At 38.2% G+C, this 22,302-nt stretch overlaps 1 protein-coding gene and 1 long non-coding RNA gene across 2 annotated transcripts; one reads left to right on the forward strand and one right to left on the reverse strand.

Annotated features, from left to right (window-relative positions):
* The first annotated feature begins 9,867 nt into the window (after positions 1-9,867).
* LOC147504785 (FKBP-like peptidyl-prolyl cis-trans isomerase family protein) lies at positions 9,868-13,924 on the forward strand. Its single transcript, XM_086557525.1, has 6 exons — positions 9,868-10,065; positions 10,447-10,560; positions 12,163-12,296; positions 12,426-12,505; positions 13,233-13,325; positions 13,438-13,924. Exons 2-6 carry the CDS (start codon positions 10,452-10,454, stop codon positions 13,586-13,588), a joined length of 567 nt encoding a protein of 188 aa, XP_086413651.1. The 5' UTR covers positions 9,868-10,065; positions 10,447-10,451; the 3' UTR covers positions 13,589-13,924.
* A 6,477-nt stretch (positions 13,925-20,401) lies between these two features.
* On the reverse strand, positions 20,402-21,354 carry LOC147504786 (uncharacterized). The gene is made up of 2 exons (XR_015220455.1): positions 21,038-21,354; positions 20,402-20,771 (listed from the first exon to the last, which is right to left on the reverse strand). It is a non-coding gene; the product is annotated as an uncharacterized LOC147504786 (long non-coding RNA).
* Between the last annotated feature and the right edge of the window lie 948 nt (positions 21,355-22,302).

Genomic DNA, 22,302 nt, shown 5'->3' on the forward strand with positions numbered 1-22,302 from the left:
AGCATGGTGGTTTTATGGAAACATCGAAACTCAATGCACTTCGATGGTAAGCAAATGAACTATGTGTTGTGCATCCGAAAAATCAGATATGAAGTTAGGATCTCTGCTAGATTATCAAAAAGTAATACCTATGGCTCCATACAAGACGTTAACATTCTCAGACGATGGGGGTTACAACTTTGACCTCGTAGAACGCCTACAATCAGACAATGCATATGGCTTCCTCCAATTGGTGATCAAATTAAGGTCAACACAGATGGGGTTTCTAGAGGGAACCCAGGTTCAGCTGGGTTGGGTTGATCCTTTAGAAATGTTTATAGTGATTTTGTCTTACTCTTGAGCAAGGGTATCGGAATTGCAGACAATTATACAGTCGAGTGCATGACTATATTGGAGAGTGTGGAGCTTGCCCTTTCAAAAGGATAGAGTAATCTCTGGGTGGAATCAGATTCGGCAGCAGCTGTCACAGTTTTTAACTCAGGGGGCATCTCTTGGCAACTCCTATGCAGATGGAAAATATGCATGACGAAGGTGTAAAGCTTGAAAGTGTTGCACAACTAGAGAGAGGCTAATCTAGCCGCAGACCAGGCAGCAAAATTTGGATCTTTCTTAGTTGAGAATGAGGCGTTTGTATCAAATGGCAGACCCCCATGGCTATATGAATGGGAGGTTCCATATAGTTGCTATTTTAGAATATATTGAGCCTACATTGTATAGCATGTAGGTTTTACCACTCCTGTACAGTTCTTTTATTTCCTTAATTCAATTTACACTTACCGAGCAAAAAAAAAAAAAAAAGTTTACAAAAAGATTGAAAATGCAGCTAGACGAGTTGAATAGATGGAAGCTAGGTTTTTTGGTGTTGAAAGTGCACGCAACAAGTTAAGATATATAACTAGGATAGCATTAGCGTCATGTAATTTTTTTTTTTTTTTTTGCTTTATTATGATTCTTTTGGTATTGGAATGACTTATTTTGTTAGGAGTCAAACTAAATGATAAATACTTGATTTGATCGATGAAATCAATAGAAGTTAATTGTTTTGAATGTTGTCTATGTTTTCCCGAGTGGATCTTGTTTCATATTAGAAAATAGGATCAAACGATTTTAGTTGTGATGTTTTGATAAATGTATGTGGATGTTGTTTATGTCATAAAGTAGGTTAATGGGATTTTGGTTATGACGTATATGATGCAGGTTAAGAAATAAATACGATCGAATACAAAAATGAGAAAAGATTTTTAACAAAATTATTTTCATTTCTCTCGCTTTTGGAAAAAGCAACATAATATATTTTAAAAGTGACACAACTGACCACTCTTATGTGTCGTTTTCTATTTCATACGAGTTACATGGAGTTGATTTCCAAAAGCGACACAACAAATGGGAGGCTTTTGTGTCGCTTTTGACGTATTTATGTCATGCTCTGATCCAAAAGCGACACCTAGTATACATAATGTGTCACTTTAGACGTACTTATGTCTCGCTCTGGTCCAAAAGTGACACAACTAGTATACTTAATGTGTCGTTTTTGATATACTTATGTCTCGCTCTGGTCCAAAAGTGACATAACTAGTATACTTAATGTGTCGCTTTTGACGTACTTACGTCTCGCTCTGGTAAAAAAGTGACACAACTAGTATACTTAATGTGTCACTTTTGATGAAATTATGTCTCACCCTGATCCAAAAGGGATATAACTAGTATTACTTTTTACAAGCCATGTGACACTCTTTCTTAAAAGTGACACAAAAGGCTATTCTTAAGTGTCATTTTATTAACAAAAAGTTTAGTAAGGCTTTTGTGTTACTTTTGGTTGAACTTTATGTGTTGGGGGTTATTAGGTCACTTCAGAATTAATTTCAAAAGTGGCACAAGTAAGTTTTTCAAAGTTATTGAGTTGAAGGTTATCCATTGAGATACTGCCAACTAATTCCTTCACAGTGAACTCTGAAGCACGCAGTGTGATGTGGAGTTTTTCCTACCCTCGAGAAACATTTCTGCCATCATCACATCGATGGTCTTGTTGTCTAGGGACTGTTCCGTCTGAGTAAATATAAACCTTCAGAGGAATCCCCAGAGCCTCACTCAGCACCCCCTTAGTGAGCTCAAACGTGTGGCCATCCCTGGCAACCATGATGCGGTCATCCTCCCCTCGTTGCATGTGGTTGTAAAACGAAATAGTGAGAGAGGGAGAATAACTCGCACCTTCCAACAAAACCAAAGACTTCCATCCTCTTCTTCTAATCTCAGCCTTGAAGTGCACTTCAAATATATCAGAATTGAAGAGGGGCTCGAAATTTTGTTCCGGCATGATTTTTAGGACTCGAGCCATTTATAGTAGGAGTTGATGAAATCGGAGTTTTTAGTTGGAATGAGGGTTGAAAATGGAGCTTACTGTAAAAATTTGGAGGAGTAGTGTTTGTATGTGGGCTGGCGGTCGCGCGGTTAGGTGCGGCTAGGGTTGGGAAATTTTGGGGAAGATGAGGTCAGTCGGGTAGTTGCGTGGCTATAAAAGGGTTGATGGAAGGTGCCTTGCATGTGCCTTTTAAGTTGTTTTGAAATTTTCGCCCAAACCCAAATGAAATCAGGTAATTTCGATCATATCCTTAGTGCCTTGATAACTTTAACAGTCGATCTGCATTTCGTTACTCGTCCGATCTTGAGCCGTGAGGTACCAAAACGATAAGCATCGAAAATGCTATGTAAGGGTATAGGGATACACTCACATCCAATGGTGGATGAAAAACAGATAAATGAAAGAAACGAAAAAAGAACTGAAGGGAAACATCTACAAACAAAATAAGGAAAAAAATTTAATTAATTTTTTTGGGTTTTGAATATGTTTGAACTGAAATTTTAAAAGATGGGTCGTTTTAAGTCAGATTCCCAAGACTTTGAAGTTTTTGAAAACTTGAGTCAATCCCAACCAAATGGCTGGCACATCAAAACCTTGAAAACTGAATTTTTACTATGAGGTTGAAGACCGAGACAAGTTGGTATTTGACAGTTCAAGCACCAACCTTCTCTCATAGCTCGTCTTTTACATGTGTATGAACTCTTACCCAAACTAGGAATGGTTTTTAGTATGTGTCCATATCTTTATCTGCAGTTCTCTAAGAAGTGCTTGCACACAATCATTGAAACTGATCCATCTAGTCTTACTAAAAACATTTTGGAAAAAATTTGAAAGTTTTTAGAAAGAGAGAGATTGACAAGGGGAAAGATTTTGAGAAGAAAGAAAGAATTTTTGAAAATTTGTACAAGTTTGAGTCTTTTAACGTCAGATTCTCGAGACAAATAGAGGTGGAGGCAAAAGATGGAATTAAATAGAGAATAATATCACTTTAGGTTACTCTATTTGTTTAATTCTCATTTGGAGATGCCTTATATTTTATTTTTAGTTGGTTTTCCCAAGCAAAAGATATCTCTAACCATATAGAGGTTTTTTTACAAGAAGATAAAATTATTCGTGAATCCGGTATCATTTTGGTTACTCCGGGGCGTATAATTTCTATTTTTATATCCTCTAGTTTTGAAAACTATGGAGAGATGTTTTAAGATCCTCGTACTCAAAAAGCTATGATTTTTTACTTTAATTTTTGAAAGCAAACCATAACAGGTAATCTCAGGCAACTTTTGTGTCGACTCTGGGGTAAACCCAATCTAGACAGACAGAGCTTCAGCTACGTGAGTTGGGGGATTTACTGTGCAAGACATGGAATGTCCTGACCCGTGCGAATAGCACGGTAATATAGGCGACCCTTAATAAACAAAACTGATCTCAAACTGCCCCTAGATTGCGTTGTTCTAGGGGTTGGTCTGTGTAGAATCCATTGCCAGTTTTGTTTTTGGAAAACCACTTGACTATTGATATATCGAGAATCTTGCATTAATAGAACAGAGAAAACAATTGTTTTGAAAAAGAAATGTAAAATAAAGAAAAGAAAAATTGTATACTCACTCCACAAGTTCACACTTACTTAAACAACAAGTAAAAAGTGTTTTACAAAGAATATGCGAGATATACTTAGACTAAGGTTCCGGCACTTACAACCACACACTCCAAATGGAGGGTTCGGTTACCTTATTGATGTATTCCCTTTAAATGAAAAAGGTGGAATGGAATGGGGAAGGAATACATCATGGAAAAGAGGATTTAATCCTCGTAGATAGGATTATCATGAAAGAATTTTTAGCGCTCAAGCTTCGTTCACATCACTTATTGCTTCACAGGCTGTGTTTGTTGGTTTAGGGTTTAGAATATATAGCTTGTCCTGGGAACACACTTTTTTGGGTTTTGTCTTAGGCTAACAAGTTCATAGATTGTTTTGGACACTAGTTGATGGTGTAATTGGAACTAAGTCTCTTTGGTTATTGATAGGTGGGTTTTGGTAGTTATGGTTATAATGGGATGGAACCAATGTTTTGTTCTGATTGTTATAGGTACATTGTCCTTGTCTGAATGTATTTGGTGGTTTACTGAAACCTGGAGGTGGTTGGGTTTGTGGATAATTAGTCCATGCGATGTTTAGATGTTGTCTCTATAGTGCATTTGGTACATTAAAATCACATACTTCTTCTAGTTGAAGTGATGATAGGTTTGTGATCAAGGGACATGTGACATCCATATGATTTAAGCTTAAACAAACATTGCATGGTGAGGTATTCATGTTCATGACAGGATGAGGAGTTTGGTCTTTTTGTTTGGTTGTGAGGGCATCTATCTTTCTTGTGAGGGTTTTGATTAAAGTTTTGATTTCTAGATCAGATTTCACCTCAAAAATACCACTAGTCTTAGATGTACTGGGTTGGGTTATTTTGAATTTGTTTATATCACCCCAATGAGTACTCTTTTCAGCATGGTTTTAAAGAAAGGTTAAAGCTTCGGTTGCACCTCTATCCAAAAATTATCATTACTCATGATATCGAAGGTTACTTTGTGTTCTTGGAGAAGACCTTTGAAGAAACATTGGACAAGAGTGGATTTTTCTAGTTTATGGTGAGGACATGAATGGAGTAGGTCAGAGAATTTATCCCATGCTTCGGAAAATGTCTCACTCGGATTCTGTCTGAAGAACTGTATCTTACTCCTTATCTTTTTTGTTTTCGTTGGTGGAAAATACTTCTTCATGAAGGAAAACACAACATTTTCCCATATATCGAAAGAATCTGGCTTCGGGAAAGAAGGCAAGCGTGACTTTTACCAGCTAGAGTGAAAGGAAACACTCGTAGCTTCACTTGATCGTCGGTGGCGCCCGGATGGTTGAAAGTATTGCATACTTTATGTATCTGGCGTAGATGTTCGTACGGTAACTCGTGGAATATGGGTAGAAGATTGAATACATTTGGTGGAATGCGAAAATCGCTCGTGAGCGGTGTGAGTCGTATACAAGATGGAGGTCCAACTTGCAACGGTGTGTAGAAGTTGGAGAGAGGCTCTTCAGCTTGCACGACTTCGTCGGCCATCTTAGAAGGTGGGGGATGAGAAATTGGAAATTGTCTAAGACGACGTGCTCTCCGACGTGAGTAAATTTTATTCTTGCTAAACCTTGTAGTGCCTAAACCCAATATCATGCACTTTTAGCAAGATAACAAAACTATCCTAACATGCACAAACGATGCAGTGTATGCTCAAGAAATCGAAATTTGTTTTTGCAAGTTTGGAGTTTTGAAATTCTTTGCTAGGCCCTGTTCAAAGGAACAATTGGGCGCGAGACTAGGATGGATTTACTACATGGCTCAGAAGAGTAAGCAATCACTTCACCAAATGGTGTGCTACCAAAAATCTCACTCACGGTGAATCTGGGGGATGGGAGTGAGTGAGATTACTCTAAATCCTCGTGGCTATATTTTTGTCATTTTCTGGAGGAGTCTAACTACTTTAGGCTCTAGTTGATTTATTTTAATTTGATTAATTGGTCTAGTGCTTCAAGAATCAAGCAATGTCTGATTTATCTACATTGGTGAATGACTTACCAATGGTTGTTATGTGGCTCGGGTTCAGCCTTATGTGTGAATTGAAATTGCAGTGCGGGAATTAAAATATAAACAATCATGTAAGCTTGCTTAGACACACAAGGTATCCTCTTACATGAGCTTCGAGGAGGTTTAGAATTTACCTCTCAAGCCGTGTTTACATGTTGCCTGAGGAGAAGGCGACGTTGGTTGGCGCGTGATCTGAGAACCAGGCCCAACCGATCGAGTGTTCCCTATTTTAGGTTACAAAAAATGTCTACTTAAAAAGCCCACAGCTCGGGTTTTTAATAATTAAACAACTTTGCCTTCAAGGGCCCAAAACATAAAAGTAAACTAATACTAATACTAAGATTAATATATTAACTAGATTAGCTAGATTAACTAGAGTTAATCATAATTAGAGTGTTGATTACCAAATTGATTCAAAGTGCTCAAACATATGATTCACGACTCACCTCGCACACTTGAACTTCCCAAGGCAATGAAAACTCTAATCCTTGGTACGTTGCACAACTTCAGCCAAGTGCTTAACTCATGCTAATCTACATAACTAACAATTTTTTTTTTTTTTTTTTTTTTTTTTTTTTTTTTTTTTTTGTGGAAATTTTATTCATAATTATAACGAATTTTACAAATAATTAGGATAAGTGTACAACAAGCTGCGCCGCAAGTCCTTTCTGAATAGTAAATCTTATCTTTCTGAAAACAAACTCGTTAGAACCAGCTGTCATAACGTTCCTGTCCATAACTTTTTTTTTCGTTTTTTTCATTCCCCCATTATCTCTATCTATCATAACAAACTCTACTGATTTATACTATTCTATTACAAAATCTAGATCTTTAGTTACAACCACACATAAAAAATGATCGAACTGTGAAAAAACAAAAGTGGAGTGTCCTGAGGTGCCTGGGCGGTCGCCCCACTGGTTCCGGCCAAGTTCAGTCGGCTTTCGGCAGCAACTTCAGCTCCTCTCCAACAGTTGAACCTCGAACCTGGATTTGAAATAAAAAAAAAATCAGTATTGAAAAATAATGAAATATATTAACGAAAAATTAAAATAACAAGAAATAGTGCTTCCCTGCTTAGAGCTCAACCAAGAATCCATATTTTTTCAATTCTTGATGGCGGCGCCATTTGAAGTAGTTGGGTGGTAAGTAAATAAAAAAGTATTGATGTGGTTCACCATAGATTGTTTGGAAGATGGATTGGTGGGAGTTGTGAAGGAAAAAAGATAGTATTCTTTGCTTTAAGACTTGTTTGTAATGACTAAACTTGTATTGAAAGAATACTTAAAGGAAACAAATTGATTGATGAAAGAAAACTTAAAAGAAAGTTGTTTGATTGAATGGTTGAAACATAAACTTGAAATAAATAACTTTGATTGAATAATTGAAACATAAACTTGAAATATAAATGATTGAATTGAATAACAAAAAGTAAAACAAACTTAAATGTAAATGACTTGAAAAATAAATCCTACACTATTCCTACATGACGAGACTAGAATAAGTTTAGGTGTATTATCTCCTCCTACTTTTTGGTTCTTATACCCCTATTTTTACAAAAGTCTGATTTGCCTTCTCCCTCTACAATCAAGACACCTCACCATGGTTGCTTTATGATTTTCCTTTTTGCTTTTTATTTTGCTTTTGCATATCTTCTTGATCAAGCTAGGTTTTGAGCAAGTCTTATTTTGTATCAAGGCCATCCATCACTAGTCTTCTGAGTTAAGGATGTGACTTTTAGTTATATGGTTTTGAGTCCTTGACCTTTGACTTTGACTTTGACTTTTTAGCATTTTTTCATAGCAGCTTCAAGTCTTCATAATAAACGTAAATAATGCTCCTTTGGGTGCTAAGATGCAACTTTTATGATAAGTGGTCTAAAATGTTTTGTAACCTGAAAAATGCAATAAAAGCTATGAGTTGTCTTTTCATTATGCGTAAGAATGGTTGTAATGCAGTAATGTAAGGGTAATAAAATGCACATTTGGGAGCTGATCACCTTTCTGCAAAGAGAGCATCATTAAAGGAGTAGAGGCATTGTGGAGGAAAAGCAGTGCCAGCTCAACCCTTAGGCGAGTTAGGCAGCCGCCTAAGGCCTCAAATTTGGAAGGCCTCATATTTCCTAATTTATCCACATATTTGTTTATTATTACCTAATTTTATAAAGAAAAAAAACACCGAAAAAGGATATGATAGTCAATTTGTTTACAAAGGCCGGGTTTTCTATCCTCGCACTAAATTTCGGAGTGAATTAATTTGGAGTATATACAATCCAATAGTCCACCGCACAAATGACATCTCGAAGTATTAATATGAATCCAACGGGCTACAAACATGTAGTAATTTCAGTTTTTGTAGCAGTGTGCTCATTTAATCAGATTGTTTCATTAGAAGAATAAAAACAATGGGCAAATCCCACGTTTAGTGAAAGAATCTCCACATTCTATACATTTTCTTCTTATCTCTTAATTAATAAACTGTCTTAATTAGAGAAATTGTCATTACACTTCTCTCATTAAATCTTTCTCTCACTTGTTATATTTCACCAATTTCAAGTTTAACCATTTGTCAATTTCACTCTTTGAGTTCTAAACGGTTAATCATCAATTCATCATCTAATACTCACAGTTCTTGTGAAACTTGATTTTTTTTTTAAATATTTCAATATGAATCTATTATTTTATTTATTTATAGTTTTGATGTTTATTTGGTTACGTTCTCGTTGTTTTCGTTTGATTTGCGTCTTGATACTAGATTTTTGGCTCTTAATTTATAATAAATTTGTGAATATATAGTGAATTTTTTTGGTGATTATAGATGGCTTAGAAAATAAAGGCCTTGCAAATAAAAGCCTCGCCTAAGGCCACATCTTGGCTTGAGCCGGCCCTGAGGAAAAGTCTGCAAGCATATCAAGATGGAGATACAGAGGATGCCCCTCAAACTTCTAAACCTAAATCTTATTCCTTGGATATGTTAGATTCTTTGCCTAGAGTAACTGAAGATTGTATTAACTTAAGGTTTGATGCTTCCTATGATAGGGCTGGAGGAAGGAGCAACAGGAGTTATTGTTTGGGACATGTCAGGAAAAGTAGTAGCAGCTGTATAATGAACTTTTAAAGTCAAGGATGCAGAGGAAGCTAAACTACTTGCAGCAGAAACTGCCATTACTGTAGCTACATGTACTCATGCTAGCAGTTATTTGATTGAAGGAAACTACCAAAGAGTGATCTAGTCTTTAGACAATCCAACCCTAGATGCCGACTTACACTGGAGGCTGGATTCAGTTGTAATAGCTATTAAACTAGCTATTAGGAACTTGAGTAGAAGTAGTGTAGTGAACTTTCATTGGATTAATATATTGTTCAGTGGGGAGGCTCATGAACTAGATGTGCTATCCAATGGCTAGATCAAAGCTCTCTTCCGAATTGTATTGTTGATCTAAATTGTGACATTGTTGAAGTTGAAGTTATGATATGGAATGGGATTAGCGAAAAGAAAAAAAAAGTGTTGTGCTCAAGTCTCACAGGTCAAGTCTCTTGTGGGAGTTTTAATATTAATCAAGTGAGAGGAGAGCGAACGTTTCAGCGAGGGGTGGGAGTACGTGGCCTAAAATGTAGTTTGGTAGGCTTTTGTCTGTCTGTCCTTAATCTCTCCTCTTCCCTCTCTCTCCCTCTTTCTCCTTCACTCTCCGCCATTTTTCATCTCCCTCTTTCACTCTCCGCTCATGCCCCCCGCCCCCCACTTCAATGCAGTATATTAGTATATAAATAGATAGATTGATATGGAATGGGATTAGCGGAAAATAAAAATAAAATAGCGTTGTGTTGTTGGGGGTTGCTCCATGGGCTTAATTTCATGATGGGCCTAGGCCTGGAAACCCACCACTAGAATTATTATTTTAGTGTTGAAACGGCTATGGGCTATGGCGCCACCATCCACTCCCACTGACCGACGCGTTTCGTTCCATTCAGAATTAGTCCGACGACACAAAGTTGAACAATAATCCATTTCGGTTCCCTTTACTTGCCTCCTCGCCCGTGCATCGTTTTTTAGCACCCCACTTCTCTTAGATTCTAACTGGTTGTTGTCTCTCTTTCTTTTTTTTTTTTTTTTTTTTTAAGTAAAGTAAAGTCATTTTTAAAAGTTAAACAGTTATCATGCATACGAGCAGGTGGTAAAACTGAAGACTTATTATGGCTAATCATGTGCTTCTTACATTAACCCTTAAAACAGTGTACTCAGTGTCACTCTTTTGTTGATGATATTGCAAGAGTTGTTTTGTCTTATGGTTGAAAATACGGATTGCGCTGCATCTTTCATTGTTGGCCCCTTAGGAACTTATTTAACTGTTTATATCCAGTTGAATTTTTCACATATCTTCGACGCTATAATGTACCATTATGTTGTCATTTTAGCTGGACTTGGATTTAATTTCATTTGAACTGCCTGGTCTGACTTCAGGAATCATGGCGGATGCAATTGATTTATCTGGGGATGGTGGTGTGATGAAGACGATTGTAAGGCGGGCCAAATCTGATGCTGTTGGCCCAACAGATAATGTTCCTGTTGTTGATGGTATGCTTCCATTTTCAAGACTCACTATTTTACTTGTTTATTCTGAAACAATATTTTTTGGTAAGAAAGATAAGCCTTACATTATTGATACATGGGTAGACCAAAGTATGTAAAATCATCTCATACCCTTGGTGTAAATATGAAGCATCCAAGATGACATAGATAGAGAGCTGATTCTTTAGTTTTATAGCATGGCTGTAGACTTAATATCTTTTTCCTCGGTTTTATAATTAACTAGTTAGACCTATAATTTTCTATTGGATATTTAGAACTTCCATTTCCTAACCCCTTGTTTTCCCGGGTGAAGGTGGAATGAAACCTAACGTTGGTAAAATCAACCGTCCGGAAACTTTGTCAAAAATTGTTTCCAACTTCGAAAAAAAAAATAACTGTCAACAAATTTCGAGGTTGCATCTCCTTTGGCATTTTAAAAATGTTTATTTGTGAAGATTTATCTTCATGGTAGGTAGGAGATCCACAAAAATCTAGGCTAGAAAGTCACAGGCTCATCCATGGCTAGGTGCCAGGATTGAGCCAAGAGCCTAGGCGACAGTTAGCACATGAAACCCCATTTCTTTAGCTGACTTTTCCCCTTGTTTCTAACATTATATATATTCATGAAGACAAGGTATGCATTCACAATTCGCATTTTCCATGCACCATACAGAGGCACAGCTGCAGGAGTACATAAATATTTATACAAGACGTAAGAACTGTGATATTTCATCAACATTTAACCAAATGTAGCGACAATAATGTTTGTAAAAATAAAGGGAAAAAAATGAAAATGCTGCAGCAGTATTAGAATAAAAAATGAAAAAGTATTGAAGGGGGAGAGAGGAAAGAAGCAGAAATGAGCACGGAATTAAAGGCAAAAAGAAGGGGTGAAAGCGAACTGAAGAAAGAAGAAGGGGGAAATGAAAGATCAAACAGTGCTTGAAGAACGTAGAGTGGAGAAAATATTTAAAGGTATATAAAGAACGTAGAGTGGAGGAAATAGTGCTTGAAGTTCGGGTTTTATTAGAAAACAATAAAAGAAATAACTTAACAAGTTCGAAATCCAAAAACATCAATCCATCACCTCTAACCCCGAGCCTGCGCCTACTAGGCCTAGGTCCGTGAGGCAACCGCCTAGGTTAGCCTAGGTCCATCTGCACAACAGCTGAAGCGAGCCTAGATCTTGTCCCTAAGGCAACTGCCGACGCTCATCTAGTCCGCGCTTGCCTTGGTCTTAAACTCTTAATTTATCTTGTGGGTGCAACTGTGGGGCTTGTATAAAATGTGGTATAAGAAGTGTGCTGTATATATGGGATCTATACAAGGGTTTTTACAAGGGATCCGTTGTGATCCTTCTATATATGAATTAAACACCGGTTTTTACTGATTATGATTTTTGATGTTGGATGAGTGGATGACCTCCATTGTGAGGTGATCATCACCACAAGAGGTCAGCCGCTAATTCCTTTTTCATTCATATTGAGTGGTGGAATTCTGGCAACTATGTATATTTGTTTTCCAAAATTCTGATGCTCTCCAATAAAAAAATCGCTCTCCAACTTTGTGGACCCTTGATCATTATTATGTTTTATATGTGCTGAGCAGTTCATTATGAAGGTGTCCTCGCTGAAACTGGTGAAGTTTTTGACTCTACACATGAGGACAATACAGTGTTTTCTTTTGAAGTTGGAAAAGGCACTGTGATAAAGGCTTGGGATATTGCTTTAAAAACCATGAAGGTAATTGGCCTAATATAACATACTTTGCTATATTCTTGTCGCACATTTCGACAAGGGGAGGGGGGAATATTCAAATATCCAATTTTCTCGGGATATCATCCCCCTCTGACTCATTTCTTGTTCCTTTAGGTTGGCGAGGTTGCAAAAATCGCTTGCAAACCAGACTATGCCTATGGAAGTGCAGGTTCTCCACCAGATATCCCCGCAAAGTAATTTCTTGTTTTATTTGCAGTACCCTAATCTCATTTGCATCGTGTTCAATGATTTGTAAGTCCAAATTGACATTTGCTTCCAAGAATATCACCGTTCAAAATCATCAATAGCATATCTAAGTCCACATTTTTTTTGTGGAAGATAAGCTTCTAGTAGGCAAAGGTCATCTAATTTATTATTTTGAAGATAACGTGGAATATATTCTGTGCGACAGCCAGGTATATACGTTTCAAAAGAAAGGAAATTGAGTTGGTTAGATCAATATATTGGAACAATTTGGTGACTCGCATCATTAGAGAAAACAGGAAAACTCAGCGCATTGAATATGTCGTCACACAAGTGTGGGACTTATTTTGGGCATATGTGATCTTGCCACTTTGAAAACCATCTTCATATAAAATCCAGCTTGTTTGAATGTATCAAATCTTGTTGAGACCGACTTGAGAGTTGTTTTGATCTTTCAAATGTATATAGCAGTCCAGAACTCTTCAGCTTATGTCTCTCTTTTATTAAGTTTTGAATTGGTTGGAAGATCATCTTTTCCGAAAACCAGCACTTGATTCCTGTTACGTTCACCAATAGGCCCTGTAGAACTGATTGCATCATTGCAGACTGTTTCTTTGGAATAATCTGCTGCTTAGAATTGACAGTAGTGTGTCGTTGTAATAGTCTCTCTCTAAAGTTCAAATCCAATGCAAAATTTGTTTTATGTTTTTGTTACAGTGCGACCCTTATTTTTGAGGTGGAGCTGGTGGCATGCAGGCCACGGAGAGGATCAAGTCTTAGTATAGCTTCAGATGAGAAGGCTCGGCTAGAGTAAGTTGTCGTATTCTTTAGAAACTGAAATGCTTCCATTGGTTTTGATAGCTTGTCACAGTTGTTTCACAATTACATTGTTTGTTGATAATCTTGTTGGAATTTAAAACAGGGAGCTGAAGAAGCAGAGGGAGAACATTGCTGCAAACAAAGAGGAAGAAAAGAGAAAGAGAGAAGAAGCCAAAGCAGCTGCTGCTGCTCGTGTTCAAGCGAAGTTGGAGGGAAAGAAAGGTCATGGAAAGGGGAAAGGCAAAGCTAAATAGGCTTAACATAAACCTTCAGATAAGTATCAGAACGGTGCCCAATATGGTAAACTTGAAGTGAAAGCATTGGTACGAAAGCAAGAAAGAGAAGAATGTTACAAGAATGTTACAAGACGGTGTTACTTCGTATCTTCTAAGCCCAAAAAACTACTGAAAATTAACATATTTACTATGACATGGGAAAAGTTGGCTAGCGTATGAATTGTTTGCTTTAATGGGAACAATCCTGTGACTAAGCCCAAAAATCTACTGAAAATTAACATATTTACTATGACATGGGAAAAGTTGGCTAGCGTATGAATTGTTTGCTTTAATGGGAACAATCCTGTGACTGAAGTGGTTGTTTGTGTGTTTGTGTAGTTCTTGAAAATTTTGAAGTTTACATTGTTAAAAACAAAAAAGAGATACTAATTTGCCATAGATATAAACTAAATTGTTGTGGGTTAACGATTGATGGGGAGCTTTCCCTTGTAATCACCTTGCAAACTGTGATTGTACATGGGAAACCCATTTATCTAGCACAAAATGATTGATAATCCTACCTATCAGGCTATGGTTGTGCAGAAAGTTATGTGGGAAGAGATCTTTACATTGTCGTTCTGATGGCGTGGTTATTGTATCAGCCTAATTCATGACCATCAAGATGACATGTCTCCTGGACTGAGGCAGCATAGTAAAGTAGGAGATGGGAGCACTGTAGCAAGGCCGCGATACCTAAAGCGACAGGTGGACAAGTGGCAATCGTGGGAAGAAAAAGAAGATCATGGGACAGGAGAGCGGTTAGAGGATATATAAAGAGAAGAGGTTAGGAAAAGGAAGAGAACAAAGGAGATAGAGAGGAGGGTGGAAGAGAAAAAAGAAAAGAGAAAGGAGAACTACGGCACAGCTTGATTCTCCGAGAAGGGTTCGGAGGTACATAAGCAACCCAAATGGGTTCAGCTGATGAAGTCAAATTGCGATTATTTCTCATCTTCGGCAGGAAACCGAGGGGTGGAGACTTGTAAGATTAGTGTGTATGAAATGGGATCATACAATGACGCTGTCTGTGGGGATGTGCAATGCGAATGAGAAAGCTATGCTGTCTAGAAACTATTGAGCAGCTATGAATATTCCGGCGACAAATACAATTAAAAGGCATCACATTTCAGCGGTTACTAGCAGCTTGGTCCGGTATCACAAAAGAAACTACTAGCAGCTAAGAGTAATAGTGATTCTCACAGTCCTTTTTCGGTTCTCTTAAATTTCGGTTTGTCCCAAATTATTTTTGGTTTTCTCTTTTCTGGTGGAATCAACCATTCTGGATAGAGGAGCTTACATACCAATATGCTCTGAGGGGCCGAGAATGTGACGCGGTGTCTCTTTGTCTTACTGACTTGATATCTCTAATCTCTGCTTTGACGAGTGGTCTTGGACGTGAGGCTGCCAATATATCTCTATGAAATAGCTCTATACAAAGTTAGGGGTGCACTGAATATCGGATCCCATTCGAGTTGGTGCTGGCGGCCAACATTATAAACTACTTCACGGCTCAAATCATAAGAGTAAGGGAGGCCTTTCTCATCAGTTGAGTTGCAATGCATTTACTTGGTTCTGAGGGGCAATAGGTCCTATTGTTATACCTTCTAAGATGTGCAAATACGGTGAAGAAGAATGGTGAAGAAGAATCCTGTTGCCAAATGAGGTGCTCTACAAAGTTCCACAATAAGTGTTTGAGAAATTGCGCTAAAGAGGGAAACATCCATGAAATGGGCATGACTCTTGATTTCGGCTCCAAACCACATGGGCACCTACAATGGGATCAAATGGGTTCGTATTACAGGAGACATATTTGCATTGACACCACAAAGGACCTTCAAAGCTATGGTGTAATCATATTATCACTAGTCTAATTTGGTCAAATTGTTCGGGTGTGACAACGGAGCAGGTAGTCTCTTAACCTTTAATATGTTACAGTTACATTATAAGGAGAATTTGCTATCCTTGTTGAGGTCATGAAATTTATTAATAGGGCATTATGTTTATAACAGAGGAGGCTATAGTAGACTCTGATGGTTTGTACAATAATTTGAGAGAATGTACATTATGTCATGAATTTTGAGAAATGGGTATGCTTGATTTTTGACAAGAATCCACACTCCAGTCATTATTTGTTTAGGGATAAAGCATCAATTAGACTTGGGGGTAAAATCAGACGAGATGAGAGAGACTGAATTTTTGAGGAATGGGGAAATCTCATGGTGTTGCATGTGCTTTTATGCATGATAAAAGAAGGTGAAACCTTTGGTTATAAAATATTTTGAGATGACATCTTGTTTGGAAAATAGGTTTGGTTGTGGTAGTATTATTATCTTTTTTGCCTGCTTGTGTATAGTCCATTCTATGTGATTTAAACCTACTGATACGGGAGTGAAATTATTGGTCATATTACAATGTTATCCTCGTATATTCTGTAATGGTCTTTGAACTGATGGTTTATGTGATCTTGGATATCTTACCTTGTTTTGAATTGTTTGTGATGCTGTCATTTATTAGTTCACCATATGAGGTACTTTGGATTGATGAGAAAGGAGCTGAGCTCATATACTATATCTTACCTATATTTGTTGTGTACATAATAGACTAGACAGACGGGTAATGACTCAACTGTTAACTAGAGTTACACTTGGGGAAAGCGAGACTTGTCCACGGACAAGCAATTGGTCTCACAATCTGAGTCCACGACCAGGCTGGGGCAGGCGATTCCTGTTCCCATCATACACTGGGGGCAAGCAAATCTTGTCCCCATCCTTGGCAGAGATGTATATAGGAACAGGCTAGGTTGTCCTCAGATATCGTGATATTCCGTGGAGCTATTCGCTCTAGGGAGCCGCAGACCATGAATGAGAAAGCGTGGTTGTACCCCTCAGGGTAAGACGGGTGGTACATTGTCTGGAACACATTATTGCCATTAGTCTTGTAGGCAAGAGTTTATGTGGAATGTCCGTCATTATATCTTACGTGTTATTTGTACAATACTCGAATGTGAAAGTTTCAGGTTATAGAGAAAGAGAAAGACTTGCGGTACCGTGGAACCGAGCGGAGTTTGAGCTGGTATTGGGAGATGGATCCATCTCACCTCATTTACTACCTTATTTGCATACACTATATTGTCATCAAAGAGTTTACTGTCTGTATTAAATGTATATTGCATGATATAACATTGAGTAAGACCGGGGTCGAGCCCCGTACTAGATATGATATCTTACAGTTCACATTAAGGTCATGATATCTTTACACTGTGTTACATACATGTACACTGTTATCTCTATGTAGTTTGTGTGGGAAGAGATAGAAATGAGCTGCCTCTAAGCTAGAGAGTGGGGGGGGATGAGCCCTTCGTGGACCGCAGTGTCTAAATCAAGCTTGGGGGAAAATGAGCTGCCTCTAAGCCAGAGAGTGGGGGGTATGAGCCCTTCGTGGACTGCAAAGTCCGAATCAAGCTTGGGGCAAATGAAATGAGCCTCTAAGCCGCAGAGCCGGGGGGATGAGCCCTTCGTGGACTACAGAGTCCGAATCAAGTTTAGGGCAAAATGAGCTGCCTCTAAGCCAGAGAGCGAAGGGGATGAGCCCTTCGTAGACTGCAGAGTTCGAATCAAGCTTGGGACAAAATGAGCTGTCTCTAAGTCGCAGAGCCGCGGTGGGATGGGCCCTTCATGACCGCGGTGTCCCAATCAAGCTTGGGGCAAAATGAGCTGCCTCTAAGCCATAAAGCAGGGGGATGAGCCTTTCGTGGACCGTAGTCTCCGAATCAAGCTTGGGGCAAAATGAGTTACCTCTAAGCTAGAGAGCGGGGGGATGAAGTCCTTCGCGAACATGATGTGGAGTTTTACAGAGTGCCGAGGAGAATGGGATGAGACCCTTACGGAGATGTTGACTGTTATGAATAAGAGCGAAGGGGTTAAGACCCTTCGTTGATATATTGTTGAGTTCTACAAAAAAGAAATTGAGGGAGATGAGGCCATTTGTGGAGGTGATATCGAGTTCCATGAGTAAGTGTGAAGGGGATGAGACCCTTCGTGGACAATATATTGAGTTGGAAGACTGCGAGCGAAGGGGATGAGACCATTCACAGACAATATGTTGAGGTTGAAGAGTGAGAGCAAAGGGGAGGAGACCCTTCGCGGATACACTAATGAATTCTATGTACGAGAGCTGATTGATTGAGACACTTTGCAGAGATGATGATTGATTGTGAAGAGTGAGGGCCAAGGGGAAGAGACACATCGTAGACATGGTAGTGAGTTCTTTGAAGGAGAGTTGATGGCGGGGGTGAGACACATCACGGACATAGTAGTGAGTTTTGTGAAGGAGAGCTGATGACTGGGTTGAGGTACATTGCGGACATGGTAGTGAGTTTAGTGAAGGAGAGCAGGGGCAAGTAATAGTGACGCGAGAGCAAACCGAGTCACTGTCAGTTCAAGGCCGTGGAAAAACAAACTGGGGGCAAGCTATCTGAATATATTTTGTGCTATTTGAGTGGAGCAGGTGGGAGGAGCCATCCGTGGACCCTCTTGTCCAAAACAAGCGTGGGCTGGACACCCCATTAAACTGTCACATGGTTTGGACACTCCCTTAAACTTGTATGGGCGAAAAACTTCAAGGGATGAGCTAAGAAAATATCAATATGAGCTAGAATGATATAAATGGAGAGATATTCAAACTATTAGATATTTCGAGATGGCACACCTCCATTAAAAAACTGCTTTCAAAAGATTATACATCACAGAACTAGTGTCAAAGGAGTACACAAAATTATGAGATCAAGTCATGATGCTGCGAAGGTTTGGAATTCAAGTACGTATACAGGGGACGTCAAGGTCTTCTTGGGTCCATCGTCTTCGTCGACGGACCCGAGAGGGGGCATCTATATTAGCCTAATTCATGACCATCAAGATGACATGTCTCCTGGACTGAGGCAACATAGTGAAGCAGGAGACGGGAGCACTGTAGCAAGGCCGCGATACCTAAAGCGAGAGGTGGACAAGTAGCAATCGTGGGAAGAAAAAGAAGATCATGGGATAGGAGAGCGGTTAGAGAAAGGAGAGCGGTTAGAGGATATATAAAGAGAAGAGGTTAGGAAAAGAAAGAGAACAAAGGAGACAGAGAGGAGGGTGAAAGAGAAAAAAGAAAAGAGAAAGGAGAACTACGACACAGCTTGATCATCCGAGAAGGGTTCGGAGGTACGTAGGCAACCCAAATGGGTTCAGCTGATGAAGTCAAATTGTGATTATTTCTCATCTTCGACAGGAAACCGAGGGGTGGAGACTTGTAAGATTAGTGTGTATGAAATGGGATCATATAGTTATAATTAGCATGTATCTGTAAGCTTTCAGTAGAGACTGCTAGTTCTTTACATTGTTGTTCTGATGGCGTGGTTATAATTAGCGTGTAAGCTTTCTGTAGAGATTGCTAGTTCATCAATTTTTATTCATATTTATCACCCAATCACGAGACATGTGACCAAGCAACTAACAGAATTCTCAAACAAGAAATTGGTCCCAAGGCCCAATTTTGGGGAAAATGAAGTCTAGAGGACACGATTTTTTATGAGTAACTCACAAGGACAAATTTTGGGAAAAAGTAACTCACGAACCCACTATTTCAAAATTTGTAACCCTCAAGGACAAAATAAGTTGGCCCCGCCTTTTTACATTTTTTTAAATGTCAGTTATACCCTTCTGTGAAAATAACTCTCAAGGACAAATGGCCCGGATTTAAAATAAATATTTTCTGATTTTACCCTTTATGTTATTTTACTATGAACAATGAGTGTTCATACCTTCTGCTGGTGTATGAACAATGATTGTTCATATCCAAATAGGTGAATGTACCTTATACAATATATTAATGTATGAACAATGAATGTTTATACCTAAAGGACTATGAACATTCAATGTTCATACCCAATGGACTAAAGATTATGAACATCGAATGTTCATACCCAAAGGACTATGAACATTGAATGTTCATACCCAATCAATGTTCATACCCAAAGGACTATGAACATTGAATGTTTATACCCAATCAATGTTCATACCCAATCAATGTTCATAGTCTTTTGAAAAGACTATGAACAATCAATGTTCATACCTACCAATTGAAAAAATTTAAAAGTAGTCATGAACAATGATTGTTCATGTTTAATGTATGAACAGTGATTTTTCATACTCCCAAATAGGTATGAACAATCCATGTTCATAACTTGATCAATGTTCATACTTATTAGATCATTGTTCATAGTTTCAATAGATATGAACACTCATTGTTCATAGCTAATGTTTGTAATTGGGAGTATGAACAATGAGTGTTCACACTTGCTTAAAGGGTGATTGTTCATACTAAATACACCAGGTCGTTTTGTCTGGGCCGGGCAGTTAATTATTTCACGTCAGGGGTATACTTGACATTTCATCTACCCGATCCATTTTTTATTTCGCGTCAAGGGTATACTTGACCTTTCATCTACCCCGTCCTTGTGAGTTACAAAAAAAAGAGGTGTCCTTGAGAGTTACATTTTCGGCAGTTTTGTCCTTGAGAGTTACTCCCTGATTATCAAAAAATATAGAAACCACGTCCTACACATATTCGACGACCTATGAACACTGCACATCTATGACGAGCCCATCTCATAGTCGTCTATATCTCTCAGTTCTATTCCAACGTCTACATTTTCAACGACACATTTTCGCAATCAATGGGAGAATAATAAGGTATCTGTGGTGATCAAGAATGATCCACTAAAGAACTATTAAGTATTCAAATGTTAAATTCGGATTCAAGATGAATGGAAGTATGTTTTATTGAATAACATTGGTGTTCTTTACAATCTTTCTCTTTTGCTCTCGTTTTACAGTTTTTTTGTAGGAAGAAGATAATGATCTTCTTTCTCATCAATCTGTACTTCTATAGTCATTCTCTTTTACTGATGTCCAATCATTTGGTGCCACATGTTCATTTTTCTCTTCCTTTCTCCTTTCCCGTTTTCCTATGCAACATATGAACTTATGAAAGATATCGACAATTTTTTTTATTTTTTTATTTTTATTTATTGATAAGTCTGTTTTAAATGAGATCAATAAATGCTAGCGAGTTCGAACCACAGACTTCTGGTATCATCACACAAGGTTTTACCGGTAGTTGGCACCTGCAAGATATCGACAATTCTCGAGTTAGTACTGAAAATATGGGCTGAAATATTGGCTTAGACGATATTTTCCCATGACAGTATCAATATGAAAAGGGCCAAGCAGAAGAACGACACTGATCAAACAATCAGAATCCTAAACCAAAGCAGCAATCTCAACACCAAAACCTTCCAAATGCAGCGTTTAAATTTATAACCGTAGCAACTACCCATTCGATGAGTACCATTACAATAATATATGATCATCAGTACATTCAAATACTTACCATCTATGGCACAGAGCCTTTGGCAATGAATGACATTGTGATCTATCTCAGCCCATAGCTCAACAATAAAAAGAGACTCAGAATTACATTGGCTTGATTCCGATTCCAATTCCGTACAATCGGATACTTAGGTATTTTCCCTCCCATGAAAAGAACAACCATTGACAACCATCAACCCCTTCTCCTTTCTCAACATCAATCTCAATCTTATTAGTGTATTGTTGATCTAACAGTCCTAGAGACTAAAATCAGCATTTATAGAGTTGTAATAGCAAACATTTTGTAAAAAATAATGTAAAATGTTATTGTCAAAAGGTTGGAATATTATAATCGCATGTGTAATGCAACTTCACATGGAGTTTGGTACTTTATATGTTGTGGGCGGGGATGATGCGATTAGTTACAACCCTCACAAACTGAGGCCGGCCAAAACGGGCTAATAGAAAATGTATTAAGCCCTTGCCCGCCCTGCCTCATGCGATGGACTGCAAACTTTTCTATTTGGACTTTGGTTATCATATTCTTTGGCTCTTTGTTATTCACGAGTCCGGCGCTCTTACAAATACAGTGTAGCAACTCATTTCGTCGTGCCTGCTGTGACCAGTGGCCACGCAAAGATCACAAACTGTTAAAACAATGAATTATGGATGTATGACTTGATCGTCAATCATCTTTTTTTTATATATAGTGGATCGTCAATTATCAAATGGTTAACAGATTGCGTCCTCTGACAAAAAATTTAGTCATGGAACTAGAGACCCCACGGAGCATGCCTGCTGGGCAGATCTTGGCCTTGTCGTCTACGGAAGAATGAAATGATAGTTACAAGGAAAATTATAGTGTAACACATGCCTCAGGACTCATCTCTTCCTCTGGAGAATTGTAAAACCTATTTGTTACACAATACACAATATACAAAAAGAAACTCCCATTGTGCTCCAACTTCTACAGAACTAAAATGAAAGACCAGACTTTTTAGCTCAGTTAAGAAAGATTTCCTGATTCTAGAAATGTTAGCTGAGAAGACTGAATCAGTTGCATTTGCGGACTTCTTAGCTCAGTTAAGAAAGATTTCCTGATTCTAGAAATGTTAGCTGACCACTTCTACAGTTCTACCCACGGCTACAGAAGTATGTCAAGCTATGCAGAAATTTTGCAGATTTCATGACGTCTAGTTAAAGTGAATGATAAAAAATGTTCGACTACGAGCACCAAGAATGGAATACAGTGATTGTTTTCAGTTGAAAACAAAAAGTAGAACGCAT

The sequence above is a fragment of the Coptis chinensis genome, chromosome 4, assembly GCF_015680905.1.
Source record: "Coptis chinensis isolate HL-2020 chromosome 4, ASM1568090v1, whole genome shotgun sequence".
Classification (NCBI taxonomy): Eukaryota; Viridiplantae; Streptophyta; class Magnoliopsida; order Ranunculales; family Ranunculaceae; genus Coptis; species Coptis chinensis.